Genomic DNA, 21,032 nt, shown 5'->3' on the forward strand with positions numbered 1-21,032 from the left:
TAATGATAATTTTAGCATATAGCTTGGCTATAAAAGTGCCCCTTTAAACTCTCAGAAACGGGGAACAAGAACATGCTCTGAAATAATTATTGGCACTGCATAGTGTATGCCATCGATTTTATTTTCTTCAAATTTTTGTGTATTTTCAGTTTTTAAAATGGCAGATTGTTGCTGATGAGAACATCTAAATAAAATGAAATTTCTGTTTGCCACTGTTGGAAATTGGACCTAGACTCATTTTACCATGGTATTTACCTAGGAGATGCTACTGCACACACAGTATATATAGCTGAGTATTGAATCTTTTTGAAATTTCTAGCTGTCCTAGAAACTATAAAATAAGGTGGTTTTGGCTGATTTTATTTATTTTACAAATTAAAATTGAAATAGAAGCTTATGGTTACCGTCACTTTGCAAAATCACTGGTTCTGTAATTGGGTGAAACCACATTATGTGCTTCAGCAGAAACCCTACTGACTTTTTTTCCAGACAAAATAAACTGCCTTAGACATTCAGTGATTAAATTTCAAAAATTGAGCCCTATTTTTTTGAAAAGTGAGAACACCATCTCCCATTAGCTTTCTGGATGATGGAACGGCATGTGTCCTTGTCACACTATTCCTGGAAATCAGGCCCCAAATACCTGATCAGATCAGTAGAAAATCAAGAATCATAGACTGTGTTGAGTTGGAAGGAAATCAAAAGATCACCTAGTTCTAACAACCCTGCCATGGACACCTTCCACCAGACCAGCTTGCTCAAAGCCTCATCAAACCTGGAGTTGAACACTTCCAGGGATGAGGCATCCACAGATTCTCTGGGCGACTTGTTCCAGTGTCTCACTACCGTCATAGGAAAGAATGTCTTCCTAATAGCTCATCTAAATATTAGCATTGTTCCCATGAGGTTCCATGCTCTATAACCTTGATGGCCACCACGGTGATATTAACTGGCCTCTAGTTCCCTGTGACTTCCTCTTTTCCCTTTTTAAAAATGGGGGTTATGTTTCTCCTTTTCCAGTTAATAGGAGCTTCACCTGACAGCCACAAGTTCTTAAGCAGGATGCATAATGGCTGAGTCAATTCATATGCCAGTTCCCATAGGACCTGCAGACGCATCTCATCAGGTACATGGCCTTGTGGTCCTGGAAAGGGCTCCCATTTTCCCTAGTCTTTCTTTAATCACTGACACACCTTAAGAGACTTTTTCGTTGCCTTTGACATCCTTGGCTGTATTTCATTCTGTCAGGGCATTAGCTTTCCTAACCTTATTCCTGGTTTCCTAAACTGATTCAGACAATTTTTCTGTATTCCTCCCAGTCTACCTGTCCTTGATTCCACATGCTATAAAGACTTTGATTTGTGTCTGCATTTTTCCAGGAGCTCCTCGCTCATCCTCACAGGCCTCCTGGTGTTTTTGCCTGACTTCCTCTTTGCTGGGTTGCATCGCTCCTGAGCTTGGAGGAGGTGATCTGTGAATATTAACCAGCTTTCTTGGGCTCCTCTTCCTTCCAGGGCTTTATCCCATGGTACTCTACCAAGTAGATCCTCAAAGTGCCCAAAATCTCCCCCAAAGTCCAAGGTAGTGAGCTTGCTGAGGATCTTGAACTCCACCAGTTCACAGTCACTGCAGCACAGGCTGTCCTTGAGCTTCACATTCCCCTCCAGACGCTCATTGGTGAGAACAAGGACCAGCACAGCACATCTCCTCATTGGCTCCTTGATCACTTGGAGAATATCCTCAATTCATTGCATGAGCCTCCTGGATTGCCTGTGTCCTGATGTGCTGTCCCTCCCACAGATACTGGGGTTGCTGAAGATTCACATGAGGACCAGGGCTCCTGAACATGAAGCTGCTTCAATCTGTCTACAGAAGGCTTTATCATTCTGTTGTCCTGGTCGCTGACACAGAAGGCAACACCCCTATCCACATGCTCCATAGCTGTTTTTCCTAAGGACCCCAGACTGCTTCTATTCTCTGTGGCAGCAGCAATGGGGAGCTCTCCTCATGGTCACCAGCTGCTGAACTCTACCTGTTGTAAGGAATTAGAGACCTTCCCTTTCACCCTACCTGTGGACCACTTACAACGGAGGATATACACCTTACTTTGCAATTCTGCTCTGCTCAGCTCTCCTGACCCATTACAGCACAAAAAAGCAAATCCACCTGAGCAGCAACTGAAATAATTGTTTCATATTCCACAAAAACTGTGAAACATTCAGAAACTTAGTTAAGAGACAACAAAAACACCTCTGAAATCTTTATGTGAAAGACATTGAGAAAGCCAAAATCTTTCTTTTCCATTTGGAGAAAAATATCAGCTGTGAAGGAAAGACTAAGGAATGCTTCTGAACATCATTTTATAAGCATTTTTTCTCACAGTAGGCTATGGGTTGTTTCCACTAGGAAACAGGTATCCCATGTTCTTACCTTTTTTTGACATTTAAAATTACAAGAACATTTTTCATTCAAAAACATCCCTCTCCCACCTATTAGTTGCTCCCAATTAAATTGCATGACATAGAGTAAAATAAGTTAGTGGGCCTAGGGCCTTTTTAAGTTCCTCCATGGAGGTTTGCACTTCTCCAGGCCCTCCTAACACTGAGGTGCATGGACTGGTCAAGCTCTCATCCAGACAGTCAAAGAACACCACATTTAGGAACAATGTAACACGTATCTGACACTAAGCCAAGTACATGGTATTAAATACCATTTTCATCACAACTGTTCAAAGACACCTCCACAAGAAAAAAAAAGGGTATTTCGAATGAACTAAGACTTTCTATTTCCCACTATATCTTTCACTTAAACTGGTGTTTCAAACCATAGACAAATATATTGCGCAGGTGCCACTTATTCACCTTTAGATTAAAAGCACTCCTAGTTACAATAAATATCTCTAATGATATAAAATTAGGTAGTCATCATTTTCTTATAGCTGAGTACTCCTCTAAAGCCAGTTTGATGGTTAGGCAATAGTGTACTCTTCTACCTAGACTCAAGTTGCAGCTGAGTATGTGATATATTGAATATACATTACATGTCTCATATGCTACTTTTAACTTAGCCTGAAAAAGAATTGTTGAAGCAGATGATTGTATGTTTACAAGAGAAAGACTTTGAGAAGTTCATTATCTAAACATGGGGTTATGTCATTAAATCAATGACATATCATCGATCATACCACCCAAACTGATAAGCAGTTCTTGGAATAGTTGTCTTGAAGTCAATTAAACTTATCTATTCAAGAGCAAATGGAAGGAAGCGTTTTATTCAGTACCTCTAGAAGTTTAAATGGGTGCTGTTAAGTAACTAGAGAAATATTTGCCACAGAACAAATAAAACATTACAGCTGCTCCTGCGGCTTTTGCATTCGGCAGCTCATATCCTACTTAAAGCTCAGTTTCAGATTCTGAACATTTGTGATGGATGTACATTTGTCCTAATTCCAGCCCCTCTTCCTGGAACGACTTTGAGAATTCAAGCAAAATAGCTGCCGCAAGAAAAAATGGAGGAAAAAAAATTCCAGACATTCTACTCCAGCATCTATTATCTATGCACCATCTTCCATTTATCTTTCTTGCAATGCAAAGCCATCCCAGGCTATTTATCTACCTCCTATTAATGAATTATGAATATACCTGATAATTAAAATTTGGTATTTAAAACCCTAGCTATGCAGTGGCACAATGTGTGATTCAAAGCTGTCGCTCTGTGTTAAAAGCAAGGTATGCAGCTCTCCAGGTCTCTGGCAGCATTTCAAGAAATCTTGCTAGAAACACTTAGCAGACACGCTCTTATGATACAGCCACAGTGTATTAACCCTAAAGAGCAAGGGAAAAACCCCACATAATTTCAAGGCATACAAACAAGTGCTACCTGTTTTACTTATTAAAAGGTCTGAAAGTTTCTCCCTGAAATCACCTGATTTTGGAGTCACTTATATTCATCTTAGTAGTTGCAATTGAGCTTTTAATAACAGTACTCTGCAGTAATCCTGAGACTGATAATCAGCATTTATAAGCTCTTACCTCTGTGGAAGAAATGCTAATGCCCTCTCCAGCCCTGCTGCCCGCCCCCACTCCTGCGACTACCCAGGTGAGCAGGCACCAGGCAGCTCCTAGTCTGGACCCCATCCTCTGGCAGTCAGTCAGCCACTGAGGTGGGCACGGCTCAGCATGCCTGGAGCTCAGTGCAGGGTTGTTCCGTTACTCTCAAATAGCCGGAGCTCCCCCAAGGCTTTTGTGCAATTCTACCAATTTAACCACATCCCCCATCCTGTAACCAACCCTGCCTGTTACCCCAGTGCATACACATCCCTTCCGGAGGCCAAGTGGGGATAGGACAGTGGCTGCAGAGACACCAGCGCCCCGCAGGGAGAGGTGCCACCAGCCCTGCCTGAGAGCACTGGCACACCTCTGGATGGTGGTGGGGCAGCAGCTCCTCCGCAGGTGGGTAATGAACCGTAAACCAGCATTAATCCAACACAACACCCGCACTGGTGTTACTCACTGAAAGGGAAAGAACGAGCTTTGCCCAGTCACCATTGTGGAGTTTCAAATTCTTTAAAATATTTGTAAGTTTTATACAGCTGATTCTTGTTTATTGGATTTAAATGCAAGATAAACCAAACCAAACAAACAACAACAAAGCAAAACTATCGTTCCATGCATATCTGAAAGATCACACCTGAATGCTCCTATCACTTGTCACATCTGATCACATCACTAACCCTCTTCTTACAAAGACGTGAATGTCAGAAGGACATTTTCTGCCCCCACTGCAGAAGGACCTCCCTTCAAGTCACAGTAGGTATATTTGACTATAGAATATGGAAAGCACATATAGCAAATATGACAGTACATATACACAAGTCATCCCTCACAGTTAGCAGGCTCCTTTCATAAAGCTTGGTGGATATGATGGCCCAAAGAGGGAAGACAGCAGCCAGGGTAACACCACATAAGGCAGTTCACTGAGACTTGACTCCACTCATCTCCAGCTGCCTGTTCTCATTTTTCCAGGGTGCCCTTGCTACTGCCTAGACCCAAGAGATCTGCTGCAACCTCTGGAGAATCCAGAGTGTGCTCTGGGCAACACCACCGACAATGACAAAGCAGCAGCAAGAGGGGCAGAACAAGCTGCTGAAAAATCACCATCATCCCGTGAGCATAGGGAGTGGAGCAGAGATAACTCGCTAAATGCTTTTACAGTGCACGTGCACATCCCTGAATATCAGAAAACAGTAATGAAACTGAAATAGTTAAGTACAGGACCTAAAATAAAATTAAATTACTAATACTAGTTGCTGCTCTGGGCCAAATTTCACTCAGTTTTACCACTCTGCAAATGCTGAAAATTGCCTTAAGTCTCTGAAATGTCTCTGGCTTCTTCACCCTGTGAGGGACAGCAGATCACTGAGTCAAAGCTTTGCCTCAGGAATTTCTAGCTGCTCATTTTTTTTGTTCTCACACTGGGTGCTCTAAATAAGCATTTGGATGAATATTATCACAGAGTTATTATTTGTCATAAATTTTAAAAACTACCTATATGAATAACTGTAAGCCAAAGTCCTTCAGGGAGTGTCATAAATCCAAAAGCTGTCTGAGTGCTAGATTTAGTATTTCCATCATTGAATTAGCTGAAAGTAGTATAAAAATACACATACAGAAGGACATCTCTCTGTTAGCTATACACTTACAGAGACTTCTGGGTCACAGTTTCAATCAGAAATTAACAAATTGGTGTAAATAAATTAACTCATCCATGCTTCCAACAGAGTATTGGAATTTGTCCTGCCAGGATGTGCAATGCATTGAATATCTTAAAGTCTCTACCTGAAAATCATCTCCTAAAGGCTTACAGTTCTCCACATAAAGCCAAAATAGAGCATCTTAAAAGTATTTAAGTGCTTTATAAAGCTTTCTTTAGATACAGATAGAAGAAACCAAATAAGATGTTTTTGCATGTGTCTGCCTCTGCAGCTAAACCTAAGACACCATCTCAAAATGCTGTAGTGTAGCTTCAGTGACCTGTCCCTATCATCCCAAACTTCCTTCTTGGGGACAAATACTGTCAGCCAAGTGCATTATTTAAAACACAAGTAAAAATTCTAAGAAAACAAATAGTCTGAGCTCCAAAAATTATTCTGGGCAGGGGTTCCCCTGGATGAAGAACAGGAGAAAAAAGGCCCCAAGAAGGTCAAGGTTGACAGTCATCTTCTGCTCTCCTCATGTCCTTGACAAAGCCAAATGGAGATGGAATTACCAGGGTAAGCAAAGGAGCGTAAGAAACAAAATACTCCAGCAAACCTCTGCTGCAATTCTTTGGGACCACTGTCAGGCGGTCTAATTTCCAGGGGATTAGATCCCAGCAGGCATCAGGGACCAAAACATTTACTGTTTAGTAAAGATGACCACAGAACAGAGTGAGAAGTACTACAGCATAACCCCGACATTTGCCTTCTCATACAATGATGAGTAGCTAGCCTTGGTAAAGATATTCCATCCGCTGCCAATGCTGGGCATGGCCACATCCAGGCTGCTCTCCATGGAGATCTACTCTGGGTTACTGGCTGTATAGGGAGCCAGAATTGTGGCACACATTGGATTTTAGGAAGTCTGAGCCATTATTTTCTCTCTTGAAGCCAAGCATCAAGGTAGTCACATTAATGGAAGTGACAAACACAGTTCTTTCAGTCACCCATGCTACAGACGTAGGGAGATAGTCAGCTGCATTCCTGTCTTCTGAGAGTTTTTGAATGCTTCCATCTCTGTCTGCTGATAGAAGTGAGAAAGAGGGACAGGTTCCCACTAAAAGCTGGAGTTGTGCTGTATTCTCACTCAACATGGAAAGTTACAGTCTGCATCACAAAAAACAAACAAAAAAAAATCTAGGATTTTTAATCACATTGCTATTTTTGTCTTGGTGAAAAAATTATAGGACCAGCTTATTATGGTCACACATATCCTTAAGGAACATATCAACATCACAGCACTAACAATAGGTACAATGATTTGAAAACTTGAAGTTGAACCTTAAATTTTTTATTAAATGCAAAACACTTTTTTGGGGGGCCAGGAAAAGGCCCCAAGGGATTTTATTTCAGAAGACAGAAAGTGCTAACTTACTGTGTCAATAATCCAACATTTTGTAGACAATACTTTCACAGAAAGGACCAGATAGGAAGGTAGTGCATTACCTTAATGCGTGTCTTAAGAAACCAACAGGCTTAAAGACATACCCGTGTGTTACATTTTTGGTTGCACACACCTAGTTCTCACTAGTACTTCTAAGATCTACATGATGTGGAGTCAAGAAAGGAAGATGTCTTATGTAAGCATGCTCCTTTTGAACTGGAGATTATGCTTTAATGTTCTCCTGTCTTTTACAGGCACACAGAGGGAAAAAAACATTCTTCACGGTGGTGATTCCCCTCATTCACATTCTCCTTCACGACTTCATTTGTGCAGTCAATTGCTCACAGACTGAATAGAAAGGTGACAGTACAGCCCTGCCTTACCATATCAAATATAAGGGAGCAGGAAGGTGAGGTCCTAGAGAGCAGTTTCTCAAGGTGATGCTGCTGGCAGGGAATATCCACAGCTTTTCAAAGGGGTAACATTATGCTGGATCTCATTTTAACCTCACAGACACTAAATAAGTGAAAGGAACTGAAATAATTATTATTATCCTATTATTGTAATTGCTCAAAGGATTTTCTGCTAGTTTCCCATTTAGTATAGTATGTGAAAAACTGACAAAGAAAATGTGATTAAGGTGTGAAGCTCTGGTGCCTGCCAGCTGTTCTGAAGTGCACAAGATACCCATCATAAACAGTAACTGAAAGAACAATGGGGTTTCTTGGGCTTTCAGCTGTAAACAAAAATGCAGGAGTCCTTCAACATCTGCCAAAGACCCAGAGAAGAATTGAGGCAAGCAATCCAATTCATCTGTATAAACTGGGTTTGGTGGTACAGCATCACTACTTCCTCCTTCCACTTACTCCCTCAAAATATTGAAGTATTGACCATGATAGAGTCTAAGGCAGATTGGAGGGACTAGATAAGAGAGAAACAGGCAGAGTTTTTCTCAGGTCATATAAGGATGTAATTTCTTTTCTGTTTGTAACCAAGAAACACATGTTTTATGCCACTTCCCTTTCCTTCCTTTCCCTACAGTAGTTAAGTTGATGGCTATTTATAATCAATACATTACAGGAGCTAATAAGCTGCTGTGGCTTCTAGATGCTGAACCCAGAAGCCACAACAGCCTGTCCCTAGTTCTGGGGTAGGAAAGGGACATGTGACTTAGCTTCTAAGAGGCTCTTCAGCAGTACAGAGCTTGGGAAAGCACTTTGTTCATTGCTTCCACTGGCAGTGCTTCTTGAACACTTCCCATTTTGTCATGAAAAGCAAGGGTATGTAACAATAAAATGCAGGGAGATGAGGATGGCTGATGGAAGAGAACAGAATTTTCTCTCTGTAACTTTGAACACTATTTTTTAGTCTTCAGCTCTTCCGTATCTATTAACTCCTCCTGTGCTCCACTGAACATGTGGACTAGGGGTTACTTCCCCATCTGCACTAAGTATTCAGCCTGGCACAACCACATGTTCGTTCACCTAAAGGTTTTTTCAAGTCATGTCGGCTCACATCAGCTGTAATCCCTGGTTCACAAGCACCAGCCACACCTTCCTGCTCTATTTTCAGAAGCAGAAAGTTCGCCAAGCAACAAGCAGTGCTGCACATCAGTCCTTCCTCCGCCCTCTGAAACCTCTTATCCCAACACTGAATAATGGTGTTCCTTAAATACACAGCTCCTGCTGTATCTTGAACCCCTTCTCCTTCCCAGCTGAGGGTCAATGGAGGACAAAGAATAACTTCAGGTGCAAAGTCTCAAACTCATTCAAGTCTTTATTTCAGGTAACCTATCAGTCCCCAAAGAACCAGTGCAGACCCATCTCCTACCTGGGCTCAAAATCATCTCACACAACACCTGGCCAAACTTTGCCAATTATATGCTGCGCATAAGTATTTGCAATAACTGTTCCTGTTCCTTTTCTGAGTTATTTGAAAACACCTTGTCATTTTTCAGCTGATTTTAATAATAACTAAATAATAAATAATTTAAGCAAACCAATTCATGGATGGCGCGATAGTAAACAGGATGCTGTAAGTACAGCTTTTAGTACACCAATACTTAATTCCTGAGGTTTTCTGTTACTATTTCTCTCTGTTTTAGTGACTTTTTGGTATAAGGAAAAAAAGTTTGTCTTTTTTTCCTCTTTTCATTTCTATTTGCTATTCAGAATAGTGCAACAGATCATCAAAGACAGCTATGGGAATTCCTTTATTCAGTCTTTTGCTTTCTGCAGATATTCGTGTGCATTAAATCTCATTCATCATCATGTTTGTGTTCAGGCTGCCATCTCCTGCAACACACAAAGTAGATGAAACCACGGAATTCCGAAGCTAAATTCGTAACTCTCGGTATCTAAAGCTAACAGCCCAATCCGTCCAGGTGAGAGTAGTAATAGATTCACATCCTTTGTGGCTCATAGAAAGTGAAATATGTGTAACATATATGACCACTAAGTTGTATTTGTAGGTAGACAAGTCTGTGAATACAAATAATGGGGATTAGCATACATTTGTTTGCAAAAACCTATTTAGCAGTCATTGAACATATCTACCAAGCTTGTACTACTGTAGCTTCAAGCCACAGTTTCTTCTGAGGGGTTAGATGTTCTTCCTCAGGAGAGGGAAAAAATCCCACCGTTTGTGTCCACCAAAAGAACTTGAAAAAGGCTCCAGTAAGTCCTTACATGTCTTGCCCCTGCATAAGCCATGCTACTTAAGGGTGTCCCACATCACCTTTCTGTGCAGGCAAGACACGGTACCAACCAGCCAGAACAACCTCAGGGGCTCTGGGACCTGCACAATGATAACAACTGGATGCAAATCATGCTGATTATGGTCTCTCTCTAAATTAAAGACCAACAACAACCCAGTAGACTTTTTTTTTCTGCCTGTCTACTCTGTATGACTCCTACAATCAACATAAAGACAGTGAATGACATACCCAAATTATGTGTTGATGACATGATGATTTACCTGCAATTTTTTTCAGTCTTCAATTCAACACTAGATTTATTTGGAAAGAGAATCTATTGGTTGAAAAAAGAAAATAATTGAGGCTAGCTGACTAGAATCTTGATGGTCAGACTGGGTGATCAAAATGGTCCCATCTAGCCTTAGAACACAATAATCTGTGAACATTATTACATGCTATCCACTCTCCCTTTTTTTTTTTGACCTTTATTTTTTCTTCTTTGAAGCAGTAATACTTATAGCCATCAGACAACATTTCAACCCTCAAACTGCTTTCACATCTTTTCTTTATCGCCGGGAAGAATTAGGATCACTTCCATATGGCACTACTCCTGACTTTCCAGACACACACTTTCATACGGGGCATATGTAATCATGCAAGAGATGCAGATGCAGGTCCTGCCAACACACCACACCTGTTACACTCTTTTCCTTGGACATCTGTTTGTGCCTCTAGACATCAAGCCCAATTCTTACCTATATAATAAGGTATCACTTACAGTATTACTCTGCTGCTTTTACACCCAAGAGAACTACTGAACAAAGATACTAACTTTTAAAAAAAAGGACCTTAGAAAGAAAAACCCCTGACCAGCTTTCAACTGGAGGCCATACAAACACTTATATACAAGACATCATTAACAGGATATGCAAACAGTCCCCAAAGCCAGCTTCTTATCTGGCTTGTGCTTCTATTTGGAGAAGTGAGAAAAACTCCTGAGTCAGTCAAGAGCCCATGACTATTGATTTTTAAAGGAAATTATACTCCCAACTGCAGTGTTTCTGAAATGTCCACTTGTAAATACTCTTCACAGTTTAAACAAAGAGAAATTACCAAGGTTGGAGGCCTTTATTAGCAAGGCTCTGCAGGACAGATCCACACAGAAAACCTGGAAGAAATCACCATACAAGATCCTACACTACTCTGCTAAGACCATAGGTCTGTAAAACCTTGTTCCTTCCACACTCCCATCAGCTTAGGAAAGGAAACACAGGGCTCAGTGTACTTACAGACGTATGATTTTTAAAAATTATAAATTACAGCTTTTTCTCCTGGATTTTACATAAATGTATCTGTGCTTGATAAAGTCTTTCTCATTTATACCCAGTGTTTTCCAGACCTTAACACAGCACCATCCAGACCCATATCTCACATTGACTAGTAGTGTGAAATACTTCTACTGTACATCAGGAATATTATAGTTGAACAGGAAGCTTTGGGGCACAACTAATACACTGCATATTGTACTTTCTTTGCTCTAAAAGAATTTCCTTTCTTCCTGCCTTGAATCTGTGTTACACAAATCACTTTATCCACTGGGAAACAGATCTGATTCTGACATTGAAAAAAACCCCACGTGATATCAGTGAAATCTTTAGAAAAAAGAAATCACAAAATCATAGAATGGTTTTGGTTGGAGGGGGACCTTGAAGATCATCTAGTTCCAACAATATATAAGCATAACATAGAGCTGTGAAAGAAATTAACAACACCAGAATATTTTGTATAATAATTCCTAATTATTTTGTATACTTTCTAATGCATCATTTTTGCAGTGCAGTGTGAAAAAGTAAATTCCATATCCTTGAAAACTGTGGCAAGCAAAGCATAAAAGTCTCAATTCTATTCAGCAATTAACTCTCCCTACCTGTGAACTTTCCTAAACCACCTGTTTGATGGATATTCACCAGGCATACCTGAACTGTACAAAAAGATGATGTGCAAATAAAAATGATGTTCAAATTTTATAGGTTTAAAAGTGTACTATGAAAATATACCATAAAAGCAACTGGAAGAGCATGCACACAGAAATGGCACAAAATCTACCCACAGAGGGTCTGATTGTGAGAAACAGAGGAATTGTTATGAGTAGTTAAAATATTTATATATTTTAGTATGTATTCAAAATGTGTTTAAAGCCTTTCCTTGCAAATAGCCTAATAAATAAGCTAGTGAGAAGTGTAAGTACTCTTTGATTCTCTTGTGCTGTATTTGTATTTACAGAAAAAAACACCTGCAGTCATGCTCATGTTGTCCATAAATACAGAGAAAGGCACTGCACAAGCCTGCATTTTTCAGGTGCAATTGTTGCATATAAATACAGCACTGAAATAGCCTGTGGAACACAAGAAGACAGTAGCCCAATTGACATTCTTTGAAAACTGGCAATTATGTACCAGGGGGTCCAATTTCTAAATATTTTGTTTTTCAAAAATAATAGGAGTTAAGCAATGTAATACTTTTAAAACTCTGAGCTATGAGATGAAAGAATGAGAACATATTCACCTTGCATAAAAGCTAATTCCTACTATTCCTTCTTTATAACAGGTTCCAATCTGCAATCACCGCTCAGATAGAGTCCGTACTTAAATCACAAACAGCTCTGTCTGGGGAAATAGCTGCAGGACAAGGGCCAGTATTTGTACTAGAATTTGTTAATGTTAGCATAACTGGCCAAAACTCAGCCAGTAAAGTAGCATGGCAGTAAGTGTTCTAGTATTCCCCCTTGAGTCCAGCATAAAGTTTTTCTGTAATCAGCTTTGGAGGAACTGGTGAAGAGATGGGTGAGCTGGGTCTTTCCAAAGCAATGCCAGGACAATGGTGATGGGTAAGTGTCACTCTGGTTCCATTTTCTCACCATAAAGAACCAAAACCCCAATAGCTCCAATTTGAACAAGTCAGGCAGATGTTTCATCAGGATTATGGGAAAAAGAAGAGGGAAGAAACAGAGTCCTCACAAGGAAGTAGCACTACTGAAAGAAGAGGGTTGACCCATATATTATTGTACAGAGGATAGATTTTCCAAAGTGCTCAGCAGCATGCAGCTCCCACCAGGAAGGCAGGTGCTGCTGAGAACTCTGGAAAATGCTAGAACATCTCTGAGTGCCAAAATGTAGGATAGCCTTTCTATTTGACCTTGGGTGTCTGAATGCAGATATCACTAATATAGAGTTTTTGAGAGTACTCAACCCATAAGTGCATTGAAAAATGACTGAATACACATCAACATTGTTAAAAACCAGTAAGATCTTTAAAATAATAATAATAATAATAACAATTACAATAACAATAATAATAATAATATATTCAAGAACCCAAACTAATAGAGGAAGATAATAAAACTTTTGAGAAAATAATTAAAAGTAAAGCAACACCAAAATTCCCAAATGAGACACTGTGATCAGATACTTTATTTTCCAAAATTCAAATCAATTTTTGTTTTACACAGGAGTAAATTATCTGGTTTGATTTTATGTCACATAACTTTGTATGCCCACTTCCATTGCAGTAGGAGACCTAGTGCTGCATTAGTTCAAAAACTTTGCCTCAAGCTAACTACCCAGAGGAATGGAAATCCAGACAGGAGGTGATTTTTTTCTATAAATTATACTGGTGCAATCATATGGGCTTCTTACCTTACACACTAGCACAAATTTCATACCCTTTACATCAGTCATATATTAAAGAATAACAACTATGAGAAATGATTATTTAAATCCAAAGAACTTCACCTGCTTACAATATGAATTTGAACAATTCATAGTAGCATCTAAAACTGTTCTAAAATCAAAGCAGAAGTCATCTTCTCTCATGAACAAGCAAGTCTCAAAACAATCAAGACCTAAAAATGAAATGCATGAATTATTTTGACTAGAATACAAACTTAGATTACAACAATAAAGCTGAAGTTAATACATTTAATTTACTTGCTAAAGTGCTTTGTCCTACACAAGAAGTACTACTGCTTTGTCCTACACAAGAAGTACTACTGCACTGGCTTCTGCAGCAGGAATAAGGGAACACAATCTTTGTTATTAAACCTCTCAAATGAAGACCAAATTACTTCTGTAGGCTACAATAAAGCTTTTGAATTCAGAGTTTTAGCCAGTCCAGTAACATGATAGGACCAAAGTCTTCTTTCATGCCAGGAAAATGCACATTCTGAATTTTCAATGTAGAAATCTGACTATATTTCAGCAAAGGCCCATCATTTATTTTTCCCAACAATAACCTTGAAAACTAAATCCAGACTCTGATGGATTGTATCTATTGATAGTTGATCTTCTCTCTGTTGTATGGCTATTTACAAGTATCACATTTAGAGCTATGAAACTCTTTGACTATGTCTTAAAAATATACAGAATCCCTCCATTTATGAGAGATGACACCAAAGCACACATACATTCTTTGATTCCAACAGCAAGTGCTAATAGTAAAAATTTTAGGAGAACTTGTTTTCAATAATTGGTGTCTTGAGATAAACTCCATGTATTAAAGTAAAACATTCACTTCAAATGCATTTTTTAAATCAATTCTGTTTTAGAAGGTACAATTTAAGCCCGTCCCACTTTTCAAGCTAACTGGCACACTATTTGCTTTTGCAGTTCAAACCTGACTGTATGGTATGCTTTATGGTAACTCTCAATATACTCTAAACTGCATCCTTGAGAATACCGCTCAGTTCTTGATAGCAACATACCATTCAACTGCATGAGACTTCACTTTCTAAATAAAGAACACCATGGTTTTAAATGACACTGATTATTAAGGTTACGCTTCTATTGCTAAATTGAGTTGTAATTATAAAGCAGAATTAATAACCAAATTTAATGAAAATCCCATTATGATGCAGCTTAGTAAATCAAAGCTGAAACTGCTCTAAGTAAAATGACAGATAATCACAATATAAGGGCAATACTGCATTTGAGTCTATTTTCTCAGCTTTCTAGAGGTCTCAGCAGAAAGTTAACTCCAAGATGGCACTGCCTCTCCCTTCACTAGCAAGCACAAGCCCAGAGATAGATCCACAGAGAGAGGGGAGGTTGATGAGGGAGGCTCCTGTCTGTCCTGCCTCCAACCTCAGTGGATCTCCTCCAAAAACTGCATTCGCACTGGTGAGGCAGAATCAGGCCCTCCAATTTCAGGTTACCAACCCCACATAAATCCAGAGAGCACAAGAGTCAAAGGAAAGCTATTTGAAGATACAAAATTTTTAATTCCGGTGGACTTCTGATCCATGTGGTACATAATAAACAAAGTTATATTTTGGAAGGTTTGCATCTATGGGGATTAAAAGCTACTAAGAAAGGAACTGTGCAAAAGAGGAAAGGAGTGTCTTATTTACCCTAAATTACACTTATTAGGTATATATTGATCTCAGAACATACATGAAGTCAAACAGGCTCAAAGAGAAAGGCTTTATTTTTAGTAGAAATGCTAATAAAAACTTGAATCAATCTCTTCTGTCCCCATTTAAACCAATTCTATACAAGAACTGCAGACTGGTTATATATTAAGGATTTTTGAAACTTCAACAGAAAAATTTCCAACCAGAAGACAAGAATTGGAAGCTAAATAGCTCTTTGTAAAATTATAGCACTACCTCTCATAAGTATTCAAACACATTGACTGCATTGCTGAGATACCCTAATGTACTATATAGATGGTGCATAGAGGGAGAAAATTATTTTGTATTCAACTAAAAATAAATAATACAGTCCTCTCCAAAAATCAGTGCATTGGTCCAACATCTGAAATCAAGCTGAAGGTAGGTAGATCTCTAACCACAAGCAGAATTTCCTGATTATAAGGTGCAAACCAATGTATGCCAATAGACAAATGTTTCAGCTCTGGTGTATTGTGTTCTGATGGGTAAGAATCTTGTACTATTCATGTTTTGCAATAATTTTAGCTCTGTCAGTAAGAGGGATTCTCTGAATAATGTATGTAGTGCAAAAGAAATGAACAGAGTTTAAATAAAACACAAATGCAATGGGGAAAGAAAGAGGACTATCTTCAAACTGATAAAGATCTGATCAATTTTGCTAACTTCTGTCTGCTAAAGCAACTTATTAGCATTTATGATTTAGAATAAAAACACATGTTCTGGGCTTGTTCGAAGACAACAAAAATGTGTAAAATAACCATTGGAAGTTAGCTTTTACACTGAATATACAAAATCATTCCAGTTCCAAAAGTTCTCCTGAGTGAACATTCAGATACGTATATATTTTTTATCTAGCGAATAGGAAAAAAAAATTCCAATGTTGCAGTGAGTTACCTGGTATTATACCATCCATAATCCTTTGGAATAATCTGTCTACTGTCCCTAATACATGCAAGGGGCCAGGCCCTCAATCTTTAGAAGTAACCTCTGAAGTAAATGGACACAGAGATAACTGGTCATGTCTCAGTGCTTTATGCATGAACTCACATGAATATTCATCTCAATCCAGAAACTCTAAGGCTTTTCTACTGTATATCTGGGGGCATGTGCTCTGAGTAATTTCTATATAAACAGCAAGATCCAAAGCCACCGTTTCACAGCAGTTCAGCAAAGAGTTATCATTTCATATTGCCATGAAATCACTTAATTTAGAACTGATGGTGGGGGTTCTTTAATTAGGTTAGAAAATCTCACACATCTGCGCTTTAGAAGTCTCTGTCAAGCCAGCAAATTCAATCACATGGAAAGCAGTGTCCTCCAGCTATCAGACAATTGATTTTTGCAGAATTCTGCTCATATTTAGCTTAAGGAACATGAGATATGTTCATTCAGTTGTCAGTCAGTTTGCCTACATTTCATTAGATTTGTTATTAAAAAGTATCCTTCAATATTCAAATGTTTTTAAAAAAGTAGTAGTCATATTATTGGCACAAGACTGCAAAATGTGAAATAAATACAAACTTAAGTAATGCAAAAATATGAGTGGGGTTAAGTGGCAAGTACAAACGTAAATAAGGCCTGTATGATGATGTCTATTTAAAACAGACATGTACAGAATTATATGAGTATACACATATATAAACATGCAAATTTACTCTTCCCTTTCTTCTCTGCACACCCCATACTGTAAGGACTCATCATTTCTAAAGCCATTAAACTCTTGGAAGTCAAACTGGGTTCAGTTACAAAAAAACTATATTATCAGTGCCTGCAAAAGTTGACACAAATTTTAATATATTCTCAATGAGCTACACCTGCATAGACCTGACTCGTTTCGGTTTTAAAGCACCTCTTGAAATGTTTTTGGCTTATGGAAAGGTGATACTGATTTTCACGCTAAACATAAGTAATATATTGCTTAATATAGAATTCACACTTTATAGGGCATAAGTCTTTCCTAAATAAAATGAATGGAGCCAGTTTGGCAGCTCAGCAGCTTTTCCTCTTAAATAAAGTAGCAAGGTCATCTGAAACTTGGAGTACCGAAGACTTGTATAAATAAATTTAGCAATCATGAAATAAATTATACATGAGAACTGCACCGCACATTGTATGTTTACATATTAAAAAGTGCCACAGAGATGGCAGTGAGAAAGTGAGAGAAACACAGCACGTATTTTAAAGGCACGATGAACACTAAGACATTCTCCAGTATGTTTCTCTTTTATACTTGCTCAGCAATGTTGCTGAGGGCATCTACTTCCAGAGGCAATTCACTCTTGAATGAAGAGGAGGGATTCGAAAACTTAGGAGGCACAGAGGAAAACCTATATAGTCTTGAAATATGAACATCAAAGTAGTAATGCTACTACAGCCTTCAGATTTGCCACACTGTATGCCACTGTCTTACATAATAACATGAATTCCTTTTAAGAAGCCAGACATACATGAGAATAAATACAAATAATGTTTTGCCACTCTCAGAGATTAAGCAGTATCCAGCATGTGTCTTAACCACTGATAAAGACCCTGAGGTGATTGAAATACAGGAAGTTTAGCTAATTATACTTGGCTTTTTAAAATAAAAAATAAAAAAATTAAATGTTACCTCATTTGGTAAGGGCATTTTGTGTTCTGTTTTCCTCTCATTGTGTATGTGCATCTATGTGCATGCAGTTGTCTGTGTGTTTATAAAATATATAGTAGGAACAGAATATTTGTTCCAGTTGAGGTGGTCTGTGAAATCAAGTAGATCAGATACTAACTTGATTTGGCACGAATGTATGGATGCATAGAGACATATCCACAGGATGTATGCATTACGAAATGGTAAGAGACATTTACAACCTAGAATATAAGAGCAGGGCTGCCTCAAGTGACATCACCAGATCAACTGCAGCGTCAAGCAACTCAGATATATTATCCTGCACACCACTGCTTCCCTGTCCGCTTTCCAGTCATTAAAAAAGCATTTGTGAGTATAAATATAACAACAGATTTTCAAATACATGCAAGGCACATCATGCACAAAAGTGAACAAGAGTAATTGAAGGGTTTATGGACTGATTGAGACATTAATAATTTTTCTTTACAACAACAAAATTCATCTCCAGAGAAACCTTGAAGCAAGAAACTACAGTAATAACACTAAAGTAAAATGTCACATCAGGTTAGTCAGCAGAAGGCAGGAGAGGGGATTTTGCTCCAGTTAGGAACTAATAAGGACTGCTGTCCCTTTTGCTCTTCTGCAAAGGCTATCTGTACCGAAGACAGACTTACTGTTGTATTTACAATGCAGGAGAACGATGTGGTTTCCTGTTTTTACACCGCAATTCACTCACAAGGTGTTCAGATCAGTGGCATATTTACTTACAGGCATTTGTTACAGCGAAGCTGTTAGCTGTTTCAATGTTGTCTACATGTGGAACCAAATTAAAAGGTGCTTCAGATGCATTGGGGCTGGTGTTATGAAGAAAGATTGCTAATCGAAAAGCAGTATATTCCTGATCTGTGTTCCTGATGAAGAGACCACCTATTACAAACAAGAAAAAAAGCAAAAAGCAAAAGAAGCAGGGTAAATCATTTGCCAGCTATTTACTATTTTGTGAGACCAAGCAACTGTGTCTCCCAAAGCTGCACTGTAAGGTAAGTCCTAAGACTTTAATGGATAAAGAACTAATCATATTCGTAATCACAACCACTGCCTTTAAATCACTGTCCTCAACCGATTTTAACCTCCCCGATGCTTTCATGCTTCTTTTCTGACTTCTCGGTTTCCAGCCTTTCATACATAAATACCCAGATCTGTCATGATTACAGTGACCTTTTAAAGTGTTTAGCTTCCATCTCTCTGATACTGAACACACCGGTAAATCAGCTGCTCAATAACCTCTCACATTAAGTGGCGGGCTGATTAAGGGGAACATGTTTTCTGGATCAAAAAAAAAAAAAAACAAACAACCAACCAACTCAGTGTAGGATAACCTGCACTGAAGATTAATATAATGAACTTTGCTCCTCTGCAGCCATGTGCAGGCAGAGAGCAGCTCAGCCTTATTAGCAGAATCGTTGCAAGTCCACGAGAAATGATGCAGTGATGGAGCTGAGCTGGAAAGAATTCAGATAGCTGCGTCCCATCCGAGACACGTCCGAAAGGAGGGAAGCTAGAGGCGATGTGAAAGGGGTGAGGATTGGGCACAGGACTGCAGGGAGACACCTACGAAACCCTAAACTTTCCAACTACAGAAAGGAACGAAGGACAGGGCTGCCTTTTATCCCCTCATCCCTGTCGACTACCGCAACCTCCGATGCACAGGATTCGCCATCCCTCCGGGAGTCAGGCAAAAGCGGGAGGGGGCTGAAGCAGCCAAGCGGCATCAAGCCCGAGCCCCCTTCTCCCCTGCCGATATCGCACAAGCGGAGCTGGAATGAGTTCTGCAAAAGACAAGCATCCTCCCTCCCGCACGCGAACGCGCACAGATGTATTTACACACACAGGCACTCGGAGGCACATAAGACACAAACACACGCGAATGGTTCGTGGAGGTATGGAAATGGGATGGACGGTGCTCGAGAAATCTGCAAACTGCCTTCAGAGCCTGCTTTCCAACTCACTTCGCAAAGGACTGAACCCCTGGACACACGCACGCAGCCCAATGCAGCGCTTACCTATTTGCACGCTGCTAGGAAAAGCTCCCATTGCTAGTCCCCAAAAGCCAGAAAACAGTAAGACAAGCTGTCTGCAAATTATCCTCATCTTCTCTTCTGCCTCTCTCTGTCTCGCCTTCTCCCGCTCGCTCGCTGGATGCTGCTCAAAGAGGCATCGAGGGCGAGGAGGCTACACACAGAATCAGGAATGAGGGGGGGGAAAAAAAGGAAGGGGGAGGAAACGAGAGGTTCCCCTCTTTTTCTTTTTTTTTTTTTTGTGGTTTTGTTTTAGTATTTGTTTGCTATCCTCTTCCGCTCGCGCTCTGCCTCTCTCCCGGCCGCCGCTGCTGCTTCAGCAAGCCATCCCGCCGCGGCGGATTTTTCCCGCAGTCTCCATCGCCGGGGAGCGGTTTGTGTCCGGCTGCAAATGTTGCACATGCAGAAGATGGTGGTGAGTTTGGCGGCGGGGGGAGCTCCTGCTGGAGGCGCGGCGCGGTGCGGGCGGACATGCGCCGTGCGCCCCCCGCCCCCCCCCTGCCGCCCGCACCGCCGCGGGCGGCCGCCGCCGTGCGCGTCCCGCTCCGCCCCGCGCAGCCCCCGCCGCCCACCGACACGCGGCGCTTTCTCTTGGCCATTTTTTGGTATTGGTTTTTGGGGTTTTTTTGCGGGGGGGTGGTTTTTGTGGGTTTTTTTTTCCTCCCTCTCCTCTCTCCTGCCGCTCGCCCACCCGCGGGCGCGCAGCGGCGCGGAAGTTTGTGCCGCGGGCGTGGGGCCAGGCAAGGTCAGCACCCCGGGCTGGGCGCGGCGCGGGGGATGCTCGGCCCCTGCAGCGCCTCGCCGCGCGTCCGGGGCTGTTGTGATTAAGTACCAATTATTATTAATGAAGGTGTCTGGGCGGATCCGCATGTGCGGAGCGGAGGGAATGAGGCTGGGCAGTCCTGTCAGCCCCCCATCCCCGGTGGTGATCCGCGCAGTGCGGGAGGAGCGGGACCCCCTCCGCGCCGCTGGGCTTTGCGGCAGAGGATGGAGCGCAGGGACTCGAGCAGCGAAGCGCTCAGCGCTTGTGGGCACTCATGCCAAAGGGAGGGAGAGCAAATGAAAACTT

General features: G+C 40.5%; 1 protein-coding gene across 7 annotated transcripts in view; it reads right to left on the reverse strand.

Annotated features, from left to right (window-relative positions):
* Positions 1-20,413, reverse strand: part of GRIA4 (glutamate ionotropic receptor AMPA type subunit 4) — a 221,000-nt gene extending 200,587 nt beyond the window's left edge. For 4 of the 7 annotated variants that reach the window (XM_071555054.1, XM_071555042.1, XM_071555046.1 and 1 more), the window contains exons 1-2: positions 19,949-20,413; positions 18,654-18,812 (exon numbers count right to left, since the gene is read on the reverse strand). In XM_071555054.1, coding sequence (XP_071411155.1) covers positions 18,654-18,812; positions 19,949-20,036 — 247 coding nt within the window. In that variant the 5' untranslated portion in view covers positions 20,037-20,413. The remainder of the gene's footprint in view (positions 1-18,653; positions 18,813-19,948) is intronic. The other 3 variants (XM_071555041.1, XM_071555039.1, XM_071555068.1) reach the window with 3 other exon arrangements.
* Between the last annotated feature and the right edge of the window lie 619 nt (positions 20,414-21,032).

This window comes from Pithys albifrons, chromosome 1 (assembly GCF_047495875.1).
Source record: "Pithys albifrons albifrons isolate INPA30051 chromosome 1, PitAlb_v1, whole genome shotgun sequence".
In the NCBI taxonomy this organism is placed as follows: Eukaryota; Metazoa; Chordata; class Aves; order Passeriformes; family Thamnophilidae; genus Pithys; species Pithys albifrons.